General features: G+C 37.2%; 1 protein-coding gene and 1 non-coding gene across 5 annotated transcripts in view; one reads left to right on the forward strand and one right to left on the reverse strand.

Annotated features, from left to right (window-relative positions):
* Positions 1–83: 83 nt before the first annotated feature.
* Positions 84–23,250, forward strand: part of WDR76 (WD repeat domain 76) — a 63,441-nt gene continuing 40,274 nt past the window's right edge. The window contains exons 1-5 of one of the 4 annotated variants that reach the window (XM_057721964.1): positions 84–196; positions 1,519–1,618; positions 2,544–2,954; positions 7,910–8,002; positions 9,376–9,431. In XM_057721964.1, the coding sequence (XP_057577947.1) occupies positions 2,784–2,954; positions 7,910–8,002; positions 9,376–9,431 (320 nt within the window). In that variant the 5' untranslated portion in view covers positions 84–196; positions 1,519–1,618; positions 2,544–2,783. Of the gene's footprint in view, positions 197–1,518; positions 1,619–1,666; positions 1,917–2,543; positions 2,955–7,909; positions 8,003–9,375; positions 9,432–23,250 lie in introns of those variants that run through there. The other 3 variants (XM_057721963.1, XM_057721961.1, XM_057721962.1) reach the window with 3 other exon arrangements.
* On the reverse strand, positions 9,634–9,740 carry LOC130847699 (U6 spliceosomal RNA). The gene has a single exon (XR_009052442.1). It is a non-coding gene; the product is annotated as a U6 spliceosomal RNA (small nuclear RNA).

The raw sequence follows: 23,250 nt of genomic DNA on the forward strand, positions 1-23,250 counted from the left end.
TGTGGGATTGTGGAGGACGTCTGGGCGCCTAGGACTAGAACGCCGCGTCTGTTACTGCGCATGTTCATAGGCCGCCGTGGCCTCCTCAGTCTCGCAGTATTTGGACGCCCCTTCTGGCCGGGAAGTTGCGTCTACTGGGCTTTGCTGTTGAGACCCTGCGGCCAGGAAAGTCTGAACTAAAGGTTTCGCTCGTTAGGTTGGTTTGAAGCCCAGGAAAATAGGGTAGTGATGAATAAGAAACTGAGGCGATAGTGAAGGGCAGTTTGTCCAGATTGTTGAAAGCTCAGAATTAGAGTGTAATCGGAATAGAAATCTTGCTAATAGCACCTGATTAGCTGAGTTGATGCGGCTGAGCGGGTTGTCGTGAGGTATTTTTTGGTCACGTGAGGGCAAGTGGTGGTAATTTAGGCCAGTGGCAAGGGAAAAAAAAAAAAATCCCCCAAGCGGCTTAGAACAATGCCTGAAATCAGAAAACTCTTCGGCTTCACAGTTCTTTCCGTTCCCGGAGACTGCCTATTAAAACATATTCCTGACTGAATCTTTGTATATAAAAGTCCATAAGTAATTATTAAGCACTTGTGTTTACCGCGTTTAGCTCTCTAAGGAGTATGGAAGATTGTTAAAAGGCGCGTGTCCTCCAGGAACTTGAATTTTATTTAGTAAATCTTCAAGGGCTTATAGAATAGTAACAGAAATAATCCCAATTTACTAACTGAGTTGTGTAAAAAACAGGCTAGTTTGTAGTCAGAACACGTTCACTATAGAAAGGATTTTATAACTGCTGTGGTGAGGAGAGAAGGGACAGCCTGAGTAAAGTCCAGAAATAGGATGGTATTTATCAGACGCTATGAAAACTGATTTTATCAGTAATTTTTGAGTCGAGTGTGAAATTTCCTAAAGGGCTTTAAAGGTGCTGTTAATAGGATTAGTTCTCAAATTATTTCACCTGTGTTCTAAAACTGGGCCTCAGCTGGGAGAAGAAACAAAACTCGGGCAAGTCTCTATCAAGGAACAGTGGACAACACAACCAACCAACCGAGGGAGCAGTTTTGAGCAATAAAGAAAAGGACTGTAAAAGTAGGGTAGATAGAAATTTATGTTATAAATTTATCAGCTCCCAAATTATGCTATCCGGAGAGAGTAAATCTGATCGGAAGGCAATTGTTCCTGTTCCTGGCAACCCAGAAAATAGGGGGAAAAAAAAAGTCTTAATGTGGCAGTGACTATAAGAAATATAGAGCCGTAAAATCTTACTTATGGTGCTTTGTAAGATCATCACTAAATGTTAGTTAACTGGTGAAGGAAATTTAAACCAACTTCGTTAACTGGTGGATGAAGTTTAAACCAGCTTATCAACTCTTGAAAAATCCTCAAAATGCTTCTCCTCCCAAGAAGATAATACGGTGGCCATAGGGCATAATTTTCTGGTGGTGGGATTACAAGAATCTAGGGGTCGAAGTTAAGGCTGCATATATATTGATTTCATTTCCTCTCTATTTCATATGGCATCTTTTCCAGGCTCACATTGCTAGGCAAGATGGTTTTTCCTTAGAGAAGCACAGGTGTTTTTCAACGTGAGATACTGGCATCAGCAGCATCAGAATCACCGGGATCCAAGGTAAAAATGTCGATTCGGTCCCTTCGCTTCCCTAAGGAATTTGAGTTTGGGGTGAGGCTGGCAAGCTTGCCTCCTTAAGAGGCTAAAGTAATGCCCCGCGCCTCCTCCTCCTCCCACCCGCTGGGATCGGAGCCCGCCTGCGCCGCGCGGGCAACCCTCGCCCCGGCCCTCCCATCTTCACCCATCCCCGCCTCCTGCCACAATCTTGGCGGGAAGACGCTAGCTGCTAAGCTGAGTGAAGATGTCTGGGTCGCGCGCGGAGGCCGAGGAGAAGGCGGGCTCCAGACAGCGACTCCAGGTGAATGTGAGAAAGGGCTTGTCCCTCTCGGGTGTGTTCCTGCCTCAGTCTTCGTGAGGGATATGCCGGGCATAGGCCGAGGAGGACGGGAGGACTTGCCACCCGGCATCTCCTCACTCCGAAACTATTTCCTGCTCCTTGGGGCATCTCTCAGTTAACGGTTTTTTTCGGGGTGTTTCTTCAAGAAATGAGCGGGCGTGCCTGCCCTGGCTTTCCTCCTTGGAAAGTAGACCTTCAGCATTGAGGAAAATGCTTATCATTAACCCCAGAAATAGTGTTAGGATGGGGTCGGGAAGTCTGCATTTACTTTTGTAGTCGTTATGGTCAGTTTCCCACTCTTGAAACAGTTCCGGTTACTCAGTCTCTTCCGTTACCTATTGTAGTCATTTTTATTATTGGTCTGGCAGACTCATATGGGTAAGAAATGTGCCCACTATAATAAATCTATTCAGGTTAATGAATTAGGTATCTAGATTTTGGAGGGAAAAAAGTTTCCTCGCAGGCTATCAGTTTGGCTTTATGTTGTCATTATGAAATAGGAATTAGATTTATTTACACAGATCTGTAAGAAAAGGCTTAAGACCTGGAATTTTAATACCCTCTGTTTTCCTTTATTGTCCTGAATAGGTGAATGAATATAAGGAAAACCAAAACATCACTTCTGTGTCTCTGAGACCGGTACAGACTACAGTTTTAGGAAGAACAGCTAAGGTGTATCTCGTCCCCTTTTCACTCAGTAACTACAAGCCAGACCAATTTAAGCGCCCCAAATCCCTGTTAGATAAGAATTCTAACAATGAAGTGGCATGTAAGAAATGTAAGAAGGCTGAAATAAAGAAAACTTGCAGAAGGATTTTAACCCTAAAGATGGAAGCCACATCTTCCAAGGCAGAATCCACTCTGCAAAAATCATCCTTAGATGTTCATACTGAAAGTAACAAGTGGCAATACAAGAGCACTTCAGATACAGTGATTCTCAGTGCTGATACGGAAAGCAGCCAGGATGGAGACAGTGATGAAGATACCACACCAGGCCTGGTAAGAATTTAATTACTAGCTTATTCAAGTTTTTCATATTTAAAAATTTGAAGTTCTGATTAGCTAAGGCTTTCAAGGGTCTCTTTAGCTCAAATTATTTTATCATCAATTTATGTTTAAGTGAAATTTTATTTTTTAAATGTATAACAGATAACTTCCTTGGGTTGATTTTACTCTTGGTTTTGATTTGTGAGGGAGAGGATTGACTTAATCTTTGCTTCCCTTTTTCTTCCTGTCAGTTTATTGCATTTATTTTTGAGCTTATTCCTACTTTATGGTGTCTTGCTCATCTTTACATATTTATAAACAATATATAGGAGTTGACTTGTGAGACACATAGCATTTGAGTGACTTGATGTCGGGGTAGGAAAATCACCATTAATTGATTGCATTGATGTGCTGAATGTCCTTTAATTACGTAAAGGAGACAAATGATGAAGTAGAGAAGATACATGAGAATCACTAATTCTATTTAAAAATAATAGTTTGAATCAGTTTAAGGAATTAAGCATTTAATTCTTTTGGCTTCTATTGCCTACTGGGAGTGTTGTACTTAAAGTGACAGATTTTATGCAAGACAAGATAAAACCCTGCCACAAGATGAGAAGAAGTTGATGGAACTGAAACAGAAAATTATGGTAGGGAAAGGGAGATGGATAATTGAGGCGGTGTTGTAATGAACTAGGACCTGTGGTGGGACAGTGTGGGCTAAGTCATAAATGCATTGGACTGAGGGTTGGAAGCCTAGGTTTTGGGCATGGCCACTCCTAAGAAAGCTTGTACCTTTAAGCAAATCACGTCTATGGTGAGGGAATTGGATAAGATTGGTGGTTCTCAAACTTTAGCCTATATCAGAATTACCTGGGAGGCTTGTTAAAACTCCATTGCAGGGCTCTACCACCAGTTTCTAATTTAGAAGTTTTGCAGTGGGAATAGAATTTGCATGTCTAAAATGGATTCCTAGAGCCAATGGTCCAGGACTGCACTTTGAGAACCAGTGGATTTGATTATCTCTTTGGCCTCTTAGACTGTGAGATTCTGAGTATGTGAGGCTAATATAAAGCAGATTTTATTTTGATATCAGGTAAGTAGGGTCAGAAATTAGAATATGAGGTAGTGAGTACTGGAGATAAATGGAGTCATAAATGCTCAGCATATATTTTCTTAGGACAAACTGAAAGATCTCACGTCTTTTATAGAATATTTCATTCTTTTGTTCTCTTCCTTTTCGTTAATTATCTTTTGGGATAAAATGGTTAAGGCTTTGTGGTACCATGCTTTAGGAAAAGTATTTATTATAAGCTTGTTTGTTCTCAGATGAAGGATAACTTTTGTCACATCAAAGATGAGTGCCTGTAAGTCTAGAATTTTATTCTACTTTTCTGGGAAATTTGCTAAATTTCATCTCTCAGTCCTATTAAATATTTTAACTTCATGAAGCATTTCTTAACAGTTTTTTTTTTAATTTTGAGAAAATTTTAGGCTTACAGAAGAGTTGCAAAAATAGTAAAGAGAATTCTATATCTTTTACCCATCTTCCTCTTTTGTTAATATCATACAAGCCATAGAATGTTTATCAAACTAAGCAATTAACCTTGGTGCAGTGCTGTTAACTAACATACAGAATTTATTAGGATTTCACCAGTTTTCCCACTAATTTCCTTTGTCCTCTTCCAGTATCCACTCCAGGATCATACAGTGCATTTAGTTGTCATGTCTCTGTAGATCTGGAAACAATTTCTCAATCTTTCATGACCTTGACGCTTTTGAAGAGTACTGGGTGGTAATTTTGTATAATGTCCCTCAATTTGGGTTTATCTGCTGTTTTCTCATGATTAGATTAAGATGTGTTTTAGGGAAGGATACCACAGAAGTGAAAGTGCCCTCCTTAGTGCATCGTATCAGGGTGTACATGATGTTGGTATTTCACTGGTGATGTTGACTTTGGTCATTTAGTTAAGGTGATATCTACCAGGATTCTCTAATGTAAATTTCCTTTTTTTTCCCTTCCTGATTACTAAATACTTTGAGGAAGATTCTTTGAGACTATGTAAATATCTGGTTTCTGTCATCAAGCATGTATTTATTTTTTTATTGAGATAGAATTCACATAACATAACATTTACTGTTTAGTTTTTTAATTAATTTATTTATTGGCTGCAGTGGGTCTTCGTTGCTGTGCACGGGCTTTCTCTTGCAGTGAGTGAGGGCTGTTATTCGTTGTGGTGCCTGGGCTTCTCATTGCGGTGGCTTCTCTTGCTGCAGAGTATGAGCTCTAGGTGTGGGCTTCAGTAGTTGTGGCACACAGGCTCAATTGTGTCTCGTGGGCTCTAGAGCACAGGCTCAGTAGTTGTGGTGCACAGACTTAGTTGCTCCGCGACATGTGGGATCTTCCTGGCCAAGGGATTGAACCTGTGTCCCCTGCATTGGCAGGTGGATTCTTTTTTTTTTTTTAAGAACTTTTATTGAGATACAATTGACATGCAATAAACTGCACCCTGTTACCATCCTTTAACCCCTGGCACCCACTAATTTGTTTTCCATCTCTACAGTTTTGTCATTTCAGGAATGTTATATGTGTTCATACAGTTTATAAATTTTTGGCATCAAGCATTTTTTTTTAAAATTTATTTATTTTATTTATTTATTGGCTGTGTTGGGTCTTCGTTGCTGCACACAGGCTTTCTCTAGTTGCTGCGAGCAGGGGCTAAATCTTCATTGTGGTGCACAGGCTCCTCATTGTAGTGGCTTCTCTTGTTGAGCACAGGCCCTGGGTGCGTGGGCTTCAATAGTTGCGGCACATGGGCTCAGCAGTTGTGGCTCATGGGCTCTAGAGCACAGGCTCAATAGTTGTGGCGCACGGGCTTAGTTGCTCCGCGGCATGTGGAATCTTCCCAGGGCAGGGCTCGAACCCGTGTCCCCTGCATTGGCAGGCGGATTCTTTACCACTGCGCCACCTAGGAAGTCCATCAAGCATATTTTTAATTCAAGTTATTTTTCTTTTATTTTCTTTTAAAGATAGCATTTCTTTTCCTGTTTCATAGATGCAGTAACTTCTCAAGTATATACTGAAATTAAAAAAAATTCTATTTCTTATGATATGTTTACTTTGAGAGACCACTTTGTCTGATATTCTTTGCTTTGTCTTTAATGTTGTAAGTTTTTCAGGGGTGGGTAATGGGTGAGAGTGGTTTGAATTATACATACCTCAAAAAAATGTCTGATGACTTTTCTTAATTTTCTAAATTTTTCCTGTGGTAAATAGAATCGTTTAAATTTGTTCCTTTGATCTCCAAATGCAGCATTTTGAGATGGATTCTTAGGAAGTCCTTGATGATGATGGTGGTGATGTTTTTCTCTGAGAAGTAGTTTTAAAATTGTTCACCTTTGCTGCCACTGTTATTTTACATGTGTGAGAGAAAAGTCTTTATTTTGGTCAAATTGGTATATGTACATATATGTTTACGTCATATAATACCGTGTGTGTGTATATATATATTACACAAAGGTAATTCCATATGTACATACACGTATACACAGAAACAAATCAAAACAGCCTGCACTTTTCTGTCACATACCTCTCTATTTGTGATTGCTGCTCAACAGGCAAATTGCACTTTAAGCCATTTTAGCTTTTCTCCCCCACATTATCTATTGACTTACTATAGAAGGTGAAGTTTACACGTGTGCTGTCCCCTTCTCCCCACCATATTTTCTCTTCCCACATCCTTATTACATGCAGTCCAAGCTTTACCTGAGTTGTAAAATTTCTCTCAATGTAAATCAAACAATTCTAATGGCTTTGCCCACGCGCCTGTGTGTGTATTTTTTATTATGAAATATTTTCTGGGGCCCTCCATTTTCCTATTTCATTCTGGACTGTTTTACTCTTCCTTGGCCTTATTTTTACCATTTTCCTTTAAATGTCTTTTATCTTTTGTCTCTCCTGTGTTGGAACTTCTGTAGCCTGGATCCTGTCTCTCTTTCTTGGTTTATTGTCTCGTTTTGATGAAGTGCAGCTTATGGTAACTTCCTGAAAACAGGGGTATGAGAGTTTGCATGTCTGAAAAAATCTTTATGCTTTACATTTGATTGCTGGCTTAACTGGATCTAGAATTGTAAGTTGAAAATAATTTATTTTTTCCTTAGCATTTTTAACATATTCTTCCAATGTTTTCTAGCTTCCTCGATATTGAGAAGTTAGTATCATTCTGATTCTTGGTTCTTTGTGGTCTGTTTTTCTCTCTGCAAGCTTTTGGGATCTTCTCTTAACTCACCCGTCTCAGGTATTGAGAAATTTTGTGATGACGTGTCTAGGCTTGAGTCTTTTTTCATTCATGTGTTGCCTAGGCATTGGGCCCTTTTAATCTGGTAACTCGTTTCTTCAGTTTTGAGAAACTTTCTTGTATTACTTCTCTGATGATTTTCTCTCCTCCATTTTCTCTGCTCCTTTTTTGCCCCCTATAACTATTAGTTGGATATTGGGCCTCCAAGATTCTCTAGTTTAAAATTGTCTTTTCTGCTTATGTGTTTGTCTCTCTTTTGTTCTCTCTTCTGAATTTCTTTAACCATTTCAATGAATTTAAAAATTTCTGTTATTGAGTTCTTTCTTGTTTTTTTTTTAATAAAAAGATAACTTTGAGAAATAGTACAGTTAATGGCCAGTAGGAAGTAAGGTGCTATTAGGATACACTACTTGACTTCTGATATTACTTCACTTGTTATTTAATTGGGAAGCCATACATATATTCTGTGATTATCCCAAACTCAAACTCTTTCTCTCAGTATCCAATGCAGTAAAGGTTATGTACTGCTTGGTAAGATAACATAAAATAATTATACTAGGTGCAATTCAAAGGAAAATGTGCATGTGGAAAATGCAACAATTAGTTTTGTGAGGCACTTTTGCTATGGATTATGTAAAGTAACAGAATCTTTTTGGTGTAATTTCATAGGATGATTTTTCAGGATTGTCACCGTACGAAAGGAAGAGACTGAAGAACATATCAGAAAATGCAAACTTTTTTGCTTCTCTTCAGTTGTCTGAGGTTTGTGTGGAGTTTCTAATTAAAACTGAGATACTGTTCCTTTTGCCAGTAGGTCGATAAAATACTCATGGTATCAGTTTTCGTAGTGTCAAATGAGGGAGGGTAAAATTAGGAGCAAGATTTGCACTTAGTAGAAAGAGGTTACCATATTTTGTTGATTCCAGGACATGTTTTTTTAATTGGCATATTAAAACTATAACTGGCAGCTTCCTCTCACCCCCTTTTTTTGGTGGTACATAAAATAATGATGGCTAATATATATATATAATATATAATATATATATATTAAAAAAATAGTGATGGCTTATGAACAGTTGTCTTGGATGCAAAGAAACAGGGTATGTTCCAAGAGGTTGCTTTAACTAAAGGTTAAAGGTGAACTGGAGGATGGGTTAAAGGATGTGTGGTAGAGGAGAGAGCAGACAGCTTTTTGTTTTTAGTTTTGTTTTGTTTTTTTAAATTTTAAACGTTAAGAATAGGTGGGGGGGGGGGACTTCCCTGGCGGTCCAGCAGTTAAGACTCCGAACTTCCACTGCAGGGGGTGCAGGTTCAATCCCTGGTTGGGGCACTAAGATCCCCCATGCCATGTGACACCACCAAAAAAAAAAAAGAAGAAGAAGAAGAAGAAGAATAGATGGGAATATGCTTTGTATAGGAAGCCTTAAGGATAAATGGCCAGAAGTATGCTAATGTTTTATAATCATTATTACTAAAGGCATTATTTACATTGAAGGTCTTCACACTGGGGGTAAAACTTCTGTGTGTGAGAGAATAGCTGTTTAGGAGGGTGCATGATGTTTTCCCCCCAAAATACATTAAACCCTTGGCTTTATTAAGTAATTAGTTGGTTTCTCTGAATACTAGATTCCTAAATATTCAGTGTGTATTTGCATCTTGAGGGGAGGGAGGGTGAGTTAATATAAGGGACTAAATTGTTGAGTCACTAACAGTTGAAAATTCATAAGAAATTTAGACAAAACTATCTCTGATTTTGATCTTAGTCAACAGAAATTATGATTTGATTTGTGGAAGTATAACCTGTAACTTTTCTGGGAAAATTGCCTGTAGTAGAAGTTAAACTTTTAAATTTGTAATAGTATATTTGAGAAATGTTTAATGTTTAATCATGTAAACTCGTTAGCAACCTGGTCCAAAGTATCAGAATGTTAGTACTTTAGATAGTATTATATACTTGTCTTTATTATTGATAGTGTATTTGTCTCATGTCTTCTACCAAGAACAAGTAACATGTCAAGATTCTTTATTTTATCTTGGTTTAGTGTGGATATAGTAGCAGATACTTAATATTTTAAAGAAAGTAGTGTAGTTATAAGATAGTATTTTTACATGTGTATGTTTTGTATATTTTGCAGTCAGCTGCAAGACTCCGTGAAATGATAAGGAAGAGACAGCCTCCTGAATCCAAAAGGTAAAAGATTTGGTTTACATTTCCTGTACCATGATATATTGCTGTGTTGTTTTATAATTTGAAAAAATGGTTCAACATAGTAAAATAAGTAGCAGATCAGAAACTCTGTAATTTAATCTTTTTTTTAAAATTTTATTTATTATTTTTTGGGGGATACACCAAGTTCAATCATCTGTTTTTATACACATATCCCCGTATTCCCAAAAATATGGAACGCTTCACGAATTTGCATGTCATCCTTGTGCAGGGGCCATGCTAATCTTCTCTGTATCGTTCCAATTTTAGTATATGTGCTGCCAAAGCGAGCACTGTAATTTAATCTTAATCCTTTATAGGATCTCTGAGGGAAGGCTACCTTTTAATAACTCTGAAGTTCTTATCTTCACCAAAGGACTCTACAGGAAATAGAATCTTGAGCTGAATTTTGTTTATATTTATTATTGCTACTAATGGAGGGAAATCTTTATTACCACTAAATTGTTCTTATTTTCGCCAAAGAAACTATTGTTCTTAAAGATTCTTCTACTTTATTTTTCTGGCAAGCTTTTGGCTTCTCAATTTGTTTTTTCTTTCCCATTCCTAAATTAAAGGAAGGAAATGAGCATTTGTTGCACATCTATGAAATGACCTAAAATTTTTATCCTGTTATTATCTCATTTAATTCTGACAAAAATTTTGTGAGATAGAAAACAGGCTCAAAGAGGTAAGGTATTGATAATTTGTTCAAGGTCAAAATACTTCTTAAGTGGAAGTTTTAGGATTTGAACTCCAGGATTCCTTAGCTTAAGATCTCTCCTCTGCATTTTAGCAATGCTTATGTATAAATGAAGAAACTGCAAGTCTTGGCATCATTAGATCATTTTTTTTTAGTGGTAGATTGTAATGAAATGTAGCATCATTTAATTGGTTTAATTCTGATACAGGTCAACTAGCTTGAGAAAAGCTAAGCCTATAATTATGGCCAGGTATTTGCGAGTGTGAAAAATTGTTACAAGAGGAACAAACATTATTAACACTGGAAGAGACTAGCACCCATTCTGTTGTCAATTGGTCATTAGCTTTATATTCGCATATTTTTTATTAGCAAAGATTAGTTTTTTTCCTAAATCACCTGTCACAAAGCTCCAGCATTTACTAGGTGTATAAGTATTAGTATCAAGTAGATAGAGCAGAAGTTATATAATATAGAGGAATGAACATAACTTTCATGTTTTTTTTTTGACATACAATAAACTGCATATATTTAAAGTGTACAATTTGATATTTTTTTCTTATTAGTAATGTATAGATGGCAATCCCAGTCTCCCAATTCATCCCCCCCCCCCCCCCGCCACTTTCCCCACTTGGTTATCCATATGTTTGTTCTCTATATCTGTGTCTCTATTTCTGCCTTGCAAACTGGTTGATTTGTACCATTTTTCTAGATTCCGCATATATGTGTTAATATACGATATTTGTTTTTCTCTTTCTGACTCACTTCACTCTGTATGACAGTCTCTAGGTCCATCTGTGTCTCTCCAAATGTCACAATTTTGTTCCTTTTTATGGCTGAGTAATATTCCCTTGTATATATGTACCACATCTTCTTTAACCATTCATCTGTTGATGGACTTTTAGGTTGCTTTCATATCCTGGCTATTGTAAATAGTGCTGTATTGAACATTGGGGTGCAGGAACATAGCTTTTGAAATTTGGCAAACTTGACTTCAAATTTCAATTCAGCAACTTATACCTGTGGCATTAACTTTGTACACTTTGTGTAATTTTTCTTTCCTATCTGTAAAGTTGGCATTATGCCAGTCTAGAGGGGTTTAAGTTTTTAAAAATTACGAAGTATATTATATATACAAAGAAGCACATATGAAGTGTTTGTATAGTTGAAAAAATAATAATAATTTAAGCACCCATCCATGTACCTGCCATCCAGGTCAATAGAAATTTATGGTACCTTTTAAGGCCCTTCCTCCAGATAACAGTCATTATGCTGAATTTTGTGATAATCATTTCTTGCATTTATTTATAGTTTTACCAACTGTGGATGTATATTTAAACAGTATTTTGCTTATTTTTACCTGGTTTTTATATTCATGTATAGTATGCCATTTTTATATTCTGGGATTTTATTTTGCTCATTTTTATATCTTTATGTTTTAAAATTCATTCATGTTGATGTATACAGCTTTACTTTATCATTTTTTTTCTGCTATATGAATGTGCTGTGTTGATGGACAGTCAAATTGTTTCTTTTGTCAATATCACTGTTTTGCTTATTATAGCTTTAAAGTAAGTTTTGACATTGTGTAGTCAGTCCTCCAACTTTGTTCTTCTCCTTAAATATTGTGTTCTTCTGTATCTTTTGCCTCTCTGTATAAACTGTAGAATCAGTTTGTCAATATCCACAAAATAACTTGCTGGGATTTTGATTGGGATTGCTTTGAATCTGTAGATCAAGTTGGGAAGAACTGACATCTTGACAATATTGTCTTCTTATCAAAGAACATGGATTATCTCTCCATTTATTTAGTTCTGTGATTTTGATCATCAGAGTTTGTAGTTTTCCTCATATAAATCTTATAAATGTTTTCTTAGATTTATGCCTAAGTATTTCATTTTTGGGGGGTGATGATGTAAATGGATTGTATTTAAAACTTCAAATTTCACTGGTTTCTTGCTAGTATATAGGAAAGCAGTTGACTTTTGTATATTAACCTAGTATCCTGCAACCTTACTATAATCACTTATTAGTTCCAGGAATTTTTTTGTCCATTCTTTAGAATTTTCTAAATAGACTATCATGTCATCTGTGAACAAATACAATTTTATTTCTTTCTTCTGGATCTTTATACCATTTACTTCCTTTTCTTGTATTATTAAATTAGCTAGAACTTTCAGCACAGTGTTAAAAAGGAGTAGTGAGAGAGGACATTCCTGCCTTGTACCTGATCTCAAGGGAAAGCTTGGCATTTCTAACCACCAAATATTATGTTAGCTATAGGGTTTTTTGTAGATATTGTTTATTTAGTTAAAGAAGTTCCCCTCTATTCTCAGTTTGCTGAGGATTTTTATTCTGAATTGGTGTTGGGCTTTGACAAATGCTTTTCCTGCATTTATTGATAAGATCATACAGGTTTTTTTTTTTCAGCCGGTTGATGGATTACATTAATCGATTTTCATGTGTTGAGCTAGTGTTGCATACCTGGGACATATGTCAGTTGGTTGTGGTTTATAATACACTTTATATATTGTTGGATTCAATTTACTAATATTTTGTTGAGGGTTTTTGCATCTGTGCTCATGAGAGATACTGATTTATAGTTTTCTGTTCTTATAATGTCTGTCTGGTTTTGATACCAGAGTAATGCTAGCCTCATAGAATGAGTGTAGTATTCCCTCTGCTTCTGTCCTCTGAAAAAGATTGTAGAGAATTGGTTTAATTTTTCCCTTAAATGTTTGGTAGAATTCACTAGTGAACCCGTATCAGCCTGGTGCTTTCTGTTTTGGAAGGTTATTAATTATTATTTCAATTTCTTTAATAAATATGGGCCTATTCAGATTGTTTCTTGTGTGAGTTTTGGCAGATTGTATGTTTCAAGGAATTGGTGCATTTCATCTTGGTTTTCAAATATGTGGGCATTGAGTTGTTCATATTATTCCTTTATTATCTTTTTAATGTCCATAGGATCTGTAGTGAGACCCCTCTTTCATTTCTTTTTTTTTAAATTGGAGTATAGTTGCTTTACAATGTTGTGTTCATTTCTGCTGTACAATGAAGTGAATCAGCTATATGTATACATATATCTCCTCCCTCTTGGACCTCTCTTTCCCCACAACCCCCAATCTAGGTCATCAAAGAGCACTAAGCTGAGCTCCCTGTGCTATAGAGCAGGTTCCCACTAGCTGTTTTACGCATATATGTATATATGTCAATCCAAATCTCCCAATTCATCCCACCCTCCCCTCCTCCCCCACTGCCCCTGCCCCCCGTGTCTGTTCTCTACCTCTGCATCTCTATTCCTGCCCTGGAAATAGGTTCACCTGTACCATTTTTCTGGATTCCACATATGTGCATTAATATACGATATTTTTCTCTTTCTGACTACTTCTGTATGACAGACTTTAGGTCCATCCAGATCTCTACAAATGACCCATCCAAATCTCTACAAATTACCCTTTTTTGGGCTGAGTAAAAGCCATGTGTATGTACATATATGTGTATATATGTGGTACGTATAAAGAAGATGTGGTATATGTGTACTGCATCTTCTTTATCCATTCATCTGTCGTTGGACATTTAGGTGGTTTCGATGTCCTGGCTGCTGTAAATAGTGCTGCAGTGAACATTGGGGTACATGTGTCATTTTGAATTATGGTTTTCTCAGGGTATATGCTGAGTAGTGGGATTGCTGGGTCATATAGTAGTTCTATTTTTAGTTTTTTAAGGAACCTCCATACTGTTCTCCACAGTGGCTATATCAATTTACATTCCCACCAGCAGTGCAAGAGGGTTTCCTTTTCTCCACACCCTCTCCAGCATTTATTGTTTGTGGATTTTTTGATGATGAGTATTCTGACTGGTGTGAGGTGATACCTCATTGTAGTTTTGGTTTGCAGTTCTCTAATAGTGATATTGAGCATTTTTTCATGTGCCTCTTGGCCATTTGTATGTCTTCTTTGGAGAGATGTCTATTTAGGTCTTCCAAACATTTTTTTTTTTTGACTGGGTTTTTTTTTTTTTGATATTGATCTCCATGAGCTGTTTGTATATTTCAGAGATTAATCCTTTGTCCGTTGCTTCGTTTGCTAATGTTTTCCTCCAGTCTGAGCGTTGTCTTTTTATCTTGTTTATGGTTTCCTTTGCTGTGCAAAAGCTTTTAAGTTTCATTAGGTCCCGTTTGTTTATTTCTGTTTTTGTTTTCATTACTCTAGGAGGTGGGTCAGAAAAAATCTTGCTGTGGTTTATGTTAAAGAGTGTTTTTCCTATGTTTTCCTCTAAGAGTTTTATAGTATCTGGCCTTATGTTTAGGTATGTAATCCATTTTGAGTTTATTTTTGTGTATGGTGTTAGGAAGTGTTCTAACTTCATTCTTTTACATGTAGCTGTCCAGTTTTCCCAGCACCACTTACTGAAGAGGCTGTCTGTTATCATTGGATATTCTTGCCTCCTTTGTCAAAGATAAGGTGACCATATGTGTGTAGGTTTATCTCTGGGCTTTCTATCCTGTTCCATTGATCTATATTTCTGTTCTTATGCTAGTAGCATACTGTCTTGATTACTATAGCTTTGTAGTATAGTGTGAAGTCAGGGAGCCTGATTTCTCCAGCTCTGTTTTTCTTTCTCAAGATTGCTTTGGCTATTCGGGGTCTTTTGTGTTTCCGTACAAATTTTAAGATTTGTATTATAGTCATTATGACAATATTGATTCTTCCATTCCAAGAATATATATATCTTCTCATCTCTTTGTGTCATCTTTGGTTTCTTTCATTAGTGTCCTATAGTTTTCAGGGTACAGGTCTTTTGCCTCTGTAGGTAGGTTTATTTCTAGGTATTTTATTCTTTTTGATCTGGTGGTAAATGGGATTGTTTTCTTAATCTCTCTTTCTAATTTTCTGTTGTTAGCGTATAGAAATGCAACAGATTTCTATGTATTAATTTTGTATCTTGCAGCTTTACTAAATTCATTGATTAGCTCTAGTAGTTTTCTGGTGGCATCTTTAGGATTTTCTGTGTATAGTATCATGTCACTGTTTTACTTCTTCTTTTCCAATTTGGATTCCTTTGATTTCTTTTTCTTCTCTGATTGCCGTGGCTAGGACTTCCAAAACTATGTTGAATAGTAGTGGCGAGAGTGGATATCCTTGTCTTGTTTCTGCTCTTAGAGGAAATGCTTTCAGTTTTCACCATTGAAAATGATGTTTGCTGTGGGTTTATAATATATGGCCTTTATTATGTTGAGGTAGGTTCCCTCTGTGCCCACCTTCTGGAGAATTTTTATCATAAATGGGTTTTGAATTTTGTCAAAAGCTTTTTCTGCCTCTATTGAGATGATCATATGGTTTTTGTTCTTTACTTTGTTATTATGGTGTATCACAATGATTGATTTATATATATTGAAAAATCCTTGCATCCCTGGGATAAATCCCACTTAATTGTGGTGTATGATCCTTTTAATGTGTTGTTGGATTCTGTTTGCTTATATTTTGTTGAGGATTTTTGCATCTATGTTCATCAGTGATATTGGTCTGTAATTTTCTCTGTTCGTCCCTCTGCAGTTTTTTGGAAGAGTTTGAGAAGGATAGGCGTTCTCTCAATGTTTAATAGAATTTGCCTGAGAAGCCATCTGGTCCTGGACTTTTGTTTGTTGAAAGATTTTTAAACACAGTTTCAATTTCATTACTTGTGATTGGTCTGTTTATATTTTCTAATTCTTCCTGGTTCAGTCTTGGAAAGTTGTACCTTTCTAAGAATTTGTTTCTTCTAGGTTGTCCAATTTATTGGCATATAGTTGTTTGTAGTAGTCTCTTGTGATCCTGTGTACTTCTGTAGTGTCAGTTGTAATTTCTCCTTTTTCATTTCTAATTTTATTTATTTATTAAATTTATTTATTTATTGGCTGTATTTGGTCTTCGTTGCTGCACGCAGGCTTTCTCTAGTTGTGGCAGGTGGGGGCTACTCTTCATTGTGGTGGTTTCTCTTGTTGCGGAGCACAGGTTTTAGGTGCGTGGGCTTCAGTAGTTGCGACACGTGGGCTCAATAGTTGTGGCTCGTGTGCTTAGTCACTCCATGGCATGTGGGATCTTCCCAGATGAGGGATTGAAGCTGTGTCCCTGGCATTGGTGGTAGATTCTTAACCACTGTGCCGCCAGGGAAGTTCCTCTAATTTTATTGATTTGAGTCATCTCTCTTTTTTTAATTTTTTAATTTTTTATTGGAATATAATTGCTTTACACTCTTGTACCAGTTTTTGAAGTACACCAAGGATATGTGTATTTATACACATATCCCCGTATTCCCTCCCTCCTTCGACTCTCCCCCACCCTCCCCATCCCAGTCCTCCAAGGCATCATCCATCATCGAGCTGAACTCCCTTTATTATACAGCAACTTCCCACTGGCTATCTATTTTACAGTTGGTAGTATATATATGTCTATGTTACTTTCTCACTTTGTCTCAGCTTCCCTGAGTCATCTCTTTTTTGCTTGGTGAGTCTGGCTAAAGGTTTATCAATTTTGTTTATCTTCTCAAAGAACCAACTTTTAGTTTTATTGATCTTTTCTATTACTTTCTTCATTTCTATTTCATTTATTTCTGCTCTAATCTTTATGATTTGTTTCCTTCTACTAACTTTGCGTTTTCTTTGGTCTTCCTAGTTGCTTTAGGTATAAGGCTAGATTGTTTATTTGAGATTTTCTTTTGTTTCTTGAGGTGAGATTGAATTGTTATAAACTTCACTCTTAGAACTGCTTTTGCTGTGTCCCATAGGTTTTTGGTCATTGTGTTTTCACTGTCATTTGTTTCTATGTATTTTTAAATTTTCTCTTTGATTTCTTCGGTGATCTCTAGGTTATTTAGCAGTGCACTGTTTTGCCTCCATGTGTTTGTGTATTTTACAGTTTTTTTTTCCTGTAATCGACTTCTAATCTCATAGCATCTTCTTCATTTATTTGGTCTTGTAGGTTTTTACCTTGCTCCTTCATCTATAACATATTCTTTTGTCATCTCATTTTTTTTTTTTTGAGGATTTGGGCTGTGTTCCTGTCTTGCGATTGTTTGGCCTGAGGTTTCCAACACTGGAGTTTGCAGACAGTTGGGTAGAATTGGGTTTGGTGCCAAGATGAGGACCTCTGGGAGCCCTCACTCCGATTAATACTCTCTGGGGTCTGAGGTTTTCTGTTAGTCCAGCAGTTTGGACTCGGCACTCCCACCACAGGAACTCAGGCCTGACCCCTGGCCTGTGAACCAAGATTCCTGCAAGCCACACAACATGGCAAAAAAAAAAAAAAAAAAAAAAATGGAGCAGAACAATAACAAAGAATAAAAAGTAAAATAAAATTAGAAAAATAAAAAATATATTAGAAAAAATAAAAATATAAATGAAAAAACAACAAGGTAACACAGATCAACAATACCAAAAAGAAAAAAAAATTCAATACCAAAAAAAAAAATATAAAGGCCAGAAAAGGCCTTGGCTGTGTTGGGGGCAGAGCTTAGGCCGGGTGTGGGGGTTAGATGCAGGGGTAGGGCCTAAACTCTGGACCCACTCAGCTGGGAAATGCCCTGGGGGGGTGGGGGGTTGGACTTAGGCTCAGCTCAGTGGGCAGGGGCCTCAGAGCATGAAGGTTTAGGCCTGGGACCCCAGCAGGCTTGCCGGGACCCAAGTGGGCCTGGGAAACGTTGGCTGTGTTCTCTTCTGATCTTCTGATCCTACGAGGGTGTCTCCCACTCCGTGCTGATCCCCTCATCGTGGGTGCCTCCTTCCCCCACCGCAGTGTTGGAACCTGTCCCCTCCCCCAGCCGCCCCTCAGGAGTACCAGTCCCTTCCCACCTCCACTTCTCCTACTGCATTTCTCCCCTCCACCTCTTAACTGGTTGCTCGGGGATTCCTCCCATCCCCTTAGGTGTCCCTTAGGTGTCCAAAGTCCCCCATCAGTGCCTGGTAGGTGCCCTAGTTGTCTCTCTCTCTTTTTAAAAATATTTATTTAGGAAGAGCCAGGTCTTACTTGTGGCATGCTGGATCTTTAGTTGTGGCATGCGGGCTTCTTAGTTGCAGCATGTGGACTTCTTAGTTGTGGCATGCGGACTTCTTAGTTGTGGCATGCCGACTTCTTAGTTGTGGGATGTAGTTTGGGATCTAGTTCCTTGACCAGGGATTGAACATGGGCACCCTGCATTGAGAGCACAGAGTCTTACCCACTGGGACCACCAGGGAAGTCCGTCATTTCTTTTTTCTTTTTTTTTTAAACTTTTTAAATTTAATTTTATTTATTTATTTTTGGCTATGTTGAGTGTTTGTTGCTATACGTTTCATTTTTTTACATGCAGCTGTCCAGTTTTCCCAGCACCACTTATTGAAAAAACTGTCTTTTCTCCATTTTATAGTCTTGCCTTCTTTATCATAGATTAATTGACCATGGGTACAGTGGGTTTATTTCTGGGCTTCCTATCCTGTTCCATTAAGCTATATTTCTCTTTTTGTGCCAGTACCATACTGTGTTGATGCCTATAGCTTTGCAGTAGAGTCTGAAGTCAGGGAGCCTGATTCCTCCAGCCTTGGTTTTCTTTCCAAGATTGCTTTTACTGTTCTGGGTCTTTTGTGTTTCCATACAAATTTTAAGATTTTTTGTTCTAGTTCTGTAAGAAATGCCAGTGATAATTTGATAGGGCTTGCATTGAATCTGTAAATTGCCTTGGATAGTATAGTCATTTTGACTATATTGATTCTTCCATTCCAAGAATATATATATCTTCCCATCTCTTTGTGTCATCTTTGATTTCTTTCATTAGCGTCCTATAGTTTTCAGAGTACAGATATTTTGCTTCTGTAGATAGGTTTATTTCCAGGTATTTTATTCTTTTTGATGTGATGGTAAATGGGATTGTTTCTTTAATCTCTCTTTTTGATCTTCCATTGTTAACATATAGAAATGCAACAGATTTCTGTGTATTAATTTTGTATCTTGCAGCTTTACCAAGTTCATTGATTAGCTCTAGTAGTTTTTGGTGGCATCTTTAGGATTTTCTATGTATAGTTTCAAGTCATCTGCAATAAATATTTGATAGAATTCACCTGTGAAGCCTTGTGGTCCTGGACTTGTGTGTGTTGTGAGTTTTTTCATGGCAGTTTTGACTTCAGTCCTTGTGATTGGTTTGTTCATATTTTCTGTTTCTTCCTGGCTCAGTCTGAGGAGATTGTATCTTTCTAAGAATTTGTACATTTCTTCTAGGTTATCCATTTTATTGGCATATAGTAGTAGTCTCTTATGACCTTTTGTATTTCTGTGGTGTCCATTGTAACTTCTCCTTTTTCGTTGGTAATTTTGTTGGTTTAAGCCCACTCCCTTTTCTTCTTGATGAGTCTGGCTAAAGATTTATCAATTTTGTTTTTCTTTTCAAAGAATCAACTTTTAGTTTGATTGATCTTTTCTGTTGTTTCCTTTGTCTCCATTTATTTCTGTGCTGACCTTTATGATATCTTTCCTTTTACAAACTTTGGATTTTATTTGTTCTTCTTTTTCTAGTTGCTTTAGGTGTAAAGTTATGTTGTTTATTTGAAATTTTTCTTGTTTCCTGAGGTAAGATTGTATCGCTATAAACTTCTTTCTTAGAACTGCTTTTTTTTTTTTGGGCTGCCTTGGGTCTTCATTTGCTGCTTGTGGGCTTTCTATAGTTGTGGTGAGTGGGGGCTATCTTTGTTGCAGTGTGTGGGCTTCTCAGTGTGGTGGCTTTTCTTGTTGCAGAGCACAGGCTGTAGGTGTGTGGGCTTCAGTAGTTGCAGCATGTGGGCTCAGTAGTTGTGGCTCGTGGCCTCTAGAGCACAGGCTCAGTAGCTGTGGCTCATGGGCTTAGTTGTTCCACAGCATGTGGGGTCTTCCTGGACCAGGAATGGAACCCATGGCCTCCGCATTGGCAGGCGGATTCTTTTTTTTTTTTAAGAACTTTTATTGAAATACAGTTAACATACAAGAAACTACATATATTTGGAGTGCACAATTTGGTATTTTTTTCTAATTAGTAATGTATGTATGGCAATCCTAATCTCCCAATTCATTCCTCCCCAACCCTCCCCGCTTTCCCCACTTGGTGTCCATATGTTTGTTCTCTACATCTGTGTGTCTGTTTCTGCCTTGCAAACCGGTTGATTTGTACCATTTTTCTAGATTCTGCATTTTTGTGTTAATATACGATGTTTTTCTCTTTCTGACTCACTTCACTCTGTATGACAGTCTCTAGGTCCGTCCATGTCTCTAGGTCCATCATGTCTTTACAAATGTCCCAGTTTCATTCCTTTTTACAGCTGAGTAATATTCCATTGTATATATGTACCACATCTTCTTTATCCATTTATCTGTTGATGGACATTTAGGTTGCTTCCATGTCCTGGCTATTGTAAATAGTGCTGGAATGAACATGGGAGTGCATGTGTCTTTTTGAATTATGGTGTTCTCTGGGTATATGCCCAGCAGTGGGATTGCGGGGTCATATGGTAACTCTATTTTTAGTTTTGCAAGGAACCACCATACTGTTCTCCACAGTGGCTGTATCAATTTACATTCCCACCAGCAGTGCAAGAGCGTTGCCTTTTCTCCAAACCCTCTCCAGCATTTACTGTTTGTAGATTTTCGGGTGATGCCCATTCTAACCGATGTGAGGTGATACCACATTGTAGTTTTGATTTGCATTTCTATAGTAATTAGTGATGTTGAGCAGCTTTTCATGTGCCTCTTGGCCATCCATATGTCTTCTTTGGAGAAATGTCTGTTTAGGTCTTCTGCCCATTTTTTGATTGGGTTGTTTTGTTTTTTTGATATTGAGCTGGATGGACTGTTTATGTATTTTTAATCCTCTGTTGATTCATTTGCAAATATTTTCTCTCATTCTGAGGGTTGTCTTTTCGTCTTGCTTATAGTTTCCTTTGCTGTGCAGAAGCTTTTCAGTTTCATTAGGTCCCACTTATTTATTTTTGTTTTATTTCCATTACTGTAGGGGGTGGATCAAAAAAGATCTTGCTGTTATTTATGTCAAAGAGTGTTCTTCCTATGTTTTCCTCTAGGAGTTTTATAGTGTCTGGCCTTCCATTTAGGTCTTTAATCCATTTGGAGTTTATTTTTGTGTATGGTGTTAGGGATTGTTCTAATTTCATTCTTTTACATGTAGCTGTCCAGTTTTCCCAGCACCACTTATTGAAGAGGCTGTCTTTTCTCCATTGTATATCCTTGCCTCGTTTGTCATAGATTAGTTGACCGTAGTTTATCTCTGGGCTTTCTATCCTGTTCCATTGATCTATATTTCTGTGTTTGTGCCAGTACCATACTGTCTTGATCACTGTAGCCTTGTAGTGTAGTTTGAAGTCAGGAAGCCTGATTCCACCAACTCTGTCTTTCCTTCTCAAGATTGCTTTGGCTGTTCGGGGTCTTTTGCGTTTCCATACAAATCATAAAATTTCTTGTTCTAGTTCTGTGAAAAATGCCATTGGTAATTTGATGGGGATTGCACTGAATCTGTAAATTGCTTTAGGTAGTACAGTCATTTTCACAGTATTGATTTTTCCAATCCAAGAACATGGTATGTCCCTCCATCTGTTTGTGTCATCTTTGATTTCTTTCATTAGTGTCTTATAGTTTTCTGAGTACAGGTCTTTTACGTCCTTAGTTAGGTTTATTCCTAGGTATTTTATTCTCTTTGTTGCAGTGGTGATTGGAATTGTTTCCTTAATTTCTCTTTCTGATCTTTCATTGTTAGTGTATAGAAATGCCAGAGAATTCTCTGTGTTAATTTTGTATCCTGCAACTTTACCAAACTCATTGATTAGCTCAAGTAGTTTTCTGGTGGCATCTTTAGGATTTTCTATGTATAGTATCATGTCATCTGCGAACAGTGACAGTTTTACTTCTTCTTTTCCAATTTGGATTCCTTTGATTTCTTTTTCTTCTCTGATTGCTTTGGCAAGGACTTCCAAAACTATGTTGAATAGTAGTGGAGAGAGTAGACATGCTTGTCTTGTTCCTGATCTTAGAGGGAATGCATTCAGTTTTTCACCATTGAGAATAATGTTTGCTGTGGATTTGTCATATATGGCCTTTATTATGTTGAGGTAGGTTCCCTCTATGCCCACCTTCTGGAGAGTTTTTATCGTAAATGGGTGATGAATCTTGTCAAAAGCTTTTTCTGCATCTATTGAGATGATCATGTGATTTTTATCCTTCAGTTTGTTAATATGGTGTATCACATTGATTGATTTGCATATATTGAAGAATCCTTGCATTCCAGGGATAAACCCCACTTGATCATGGTGTATGATCCTTTGAATGTGTTGTTGGATTCTGTTGGCTAGTATTTTGTTGAGGATTTTTGCATCTAAATCCATCAGTGATATTGGTCTGCAATTTACTTTTCTTGTAGTATCTTTGTCTGGTTTTGCTATCAGGGTGATGTTGGCCTCATAAAATGAGTTTGGGATTGTTCCTTCCTCTGCCAATTTTGGAAGAGCTTGAGAAGGATGGGTGTTAGCTCTTCTCTAAATATTTGATAAAATTCACCTGTGAATCCATCTGGTCCTGGACTTTTGTTTGTTGAAAGATTTTTAATTATAGTTTCAACTTCATTACTTGTGATTGGTCTGTTCATAGTTTCTGTTTCTTCCTGATTCAGTCTTGGAAGGTTATACCTTTCTAAAAATCTGTCCATTTCATCCAGGTTGTCCATTTTATTGGCATATAGTTACTTGTAGTAGTCTCTTATGGTGCTTTTTATTTCTGTGCTGTCTGTTGTAACTTCTCCTGCTTCATTTCTAATTTTATTGATTTGAGTCCTCTCCCTCTTTTTCTTGATGAGTCTTGCTAGAGGTTTATCAATTTTATTTATATTCTCAAAGAACCAGCTTTTAGTTTTACTGATTTTTGCTATTTTTTTTTTGTTTCTATTTCATTTATTTGTGCTCTTATCTATATGATTTCTCTCTGTCTACTAACTTGGGGTTTCGTTTGCTCTTCTTTCTCTAGTTTCTTTAGGTGTAAGATTAGATCGTTTATTTTGGATTTTTCTTATGTCTTTAGGTAGGATTGTATTTCTATAAACTTCCCTCTTAGAACTGCTTTTGCTGCA

Source organism: Hippopotamus amphibius, chromosome 2, assembly GCF_030028045.1.
Source record: "Hippopotamus amphibius kiboko isolate mHipAmp2 chromosome 2, mHipAmp2.hap2, whole genome shotgun sequence".
In the NCBI taxonomy this organism is placed as follows: domain Eukaryota; kingdom Metazoa; phylum Chordata; class Mammalia; order Artiodactyla; family Hippopotamidae; genus Hippopotamus; species Hippopotamus amphibius.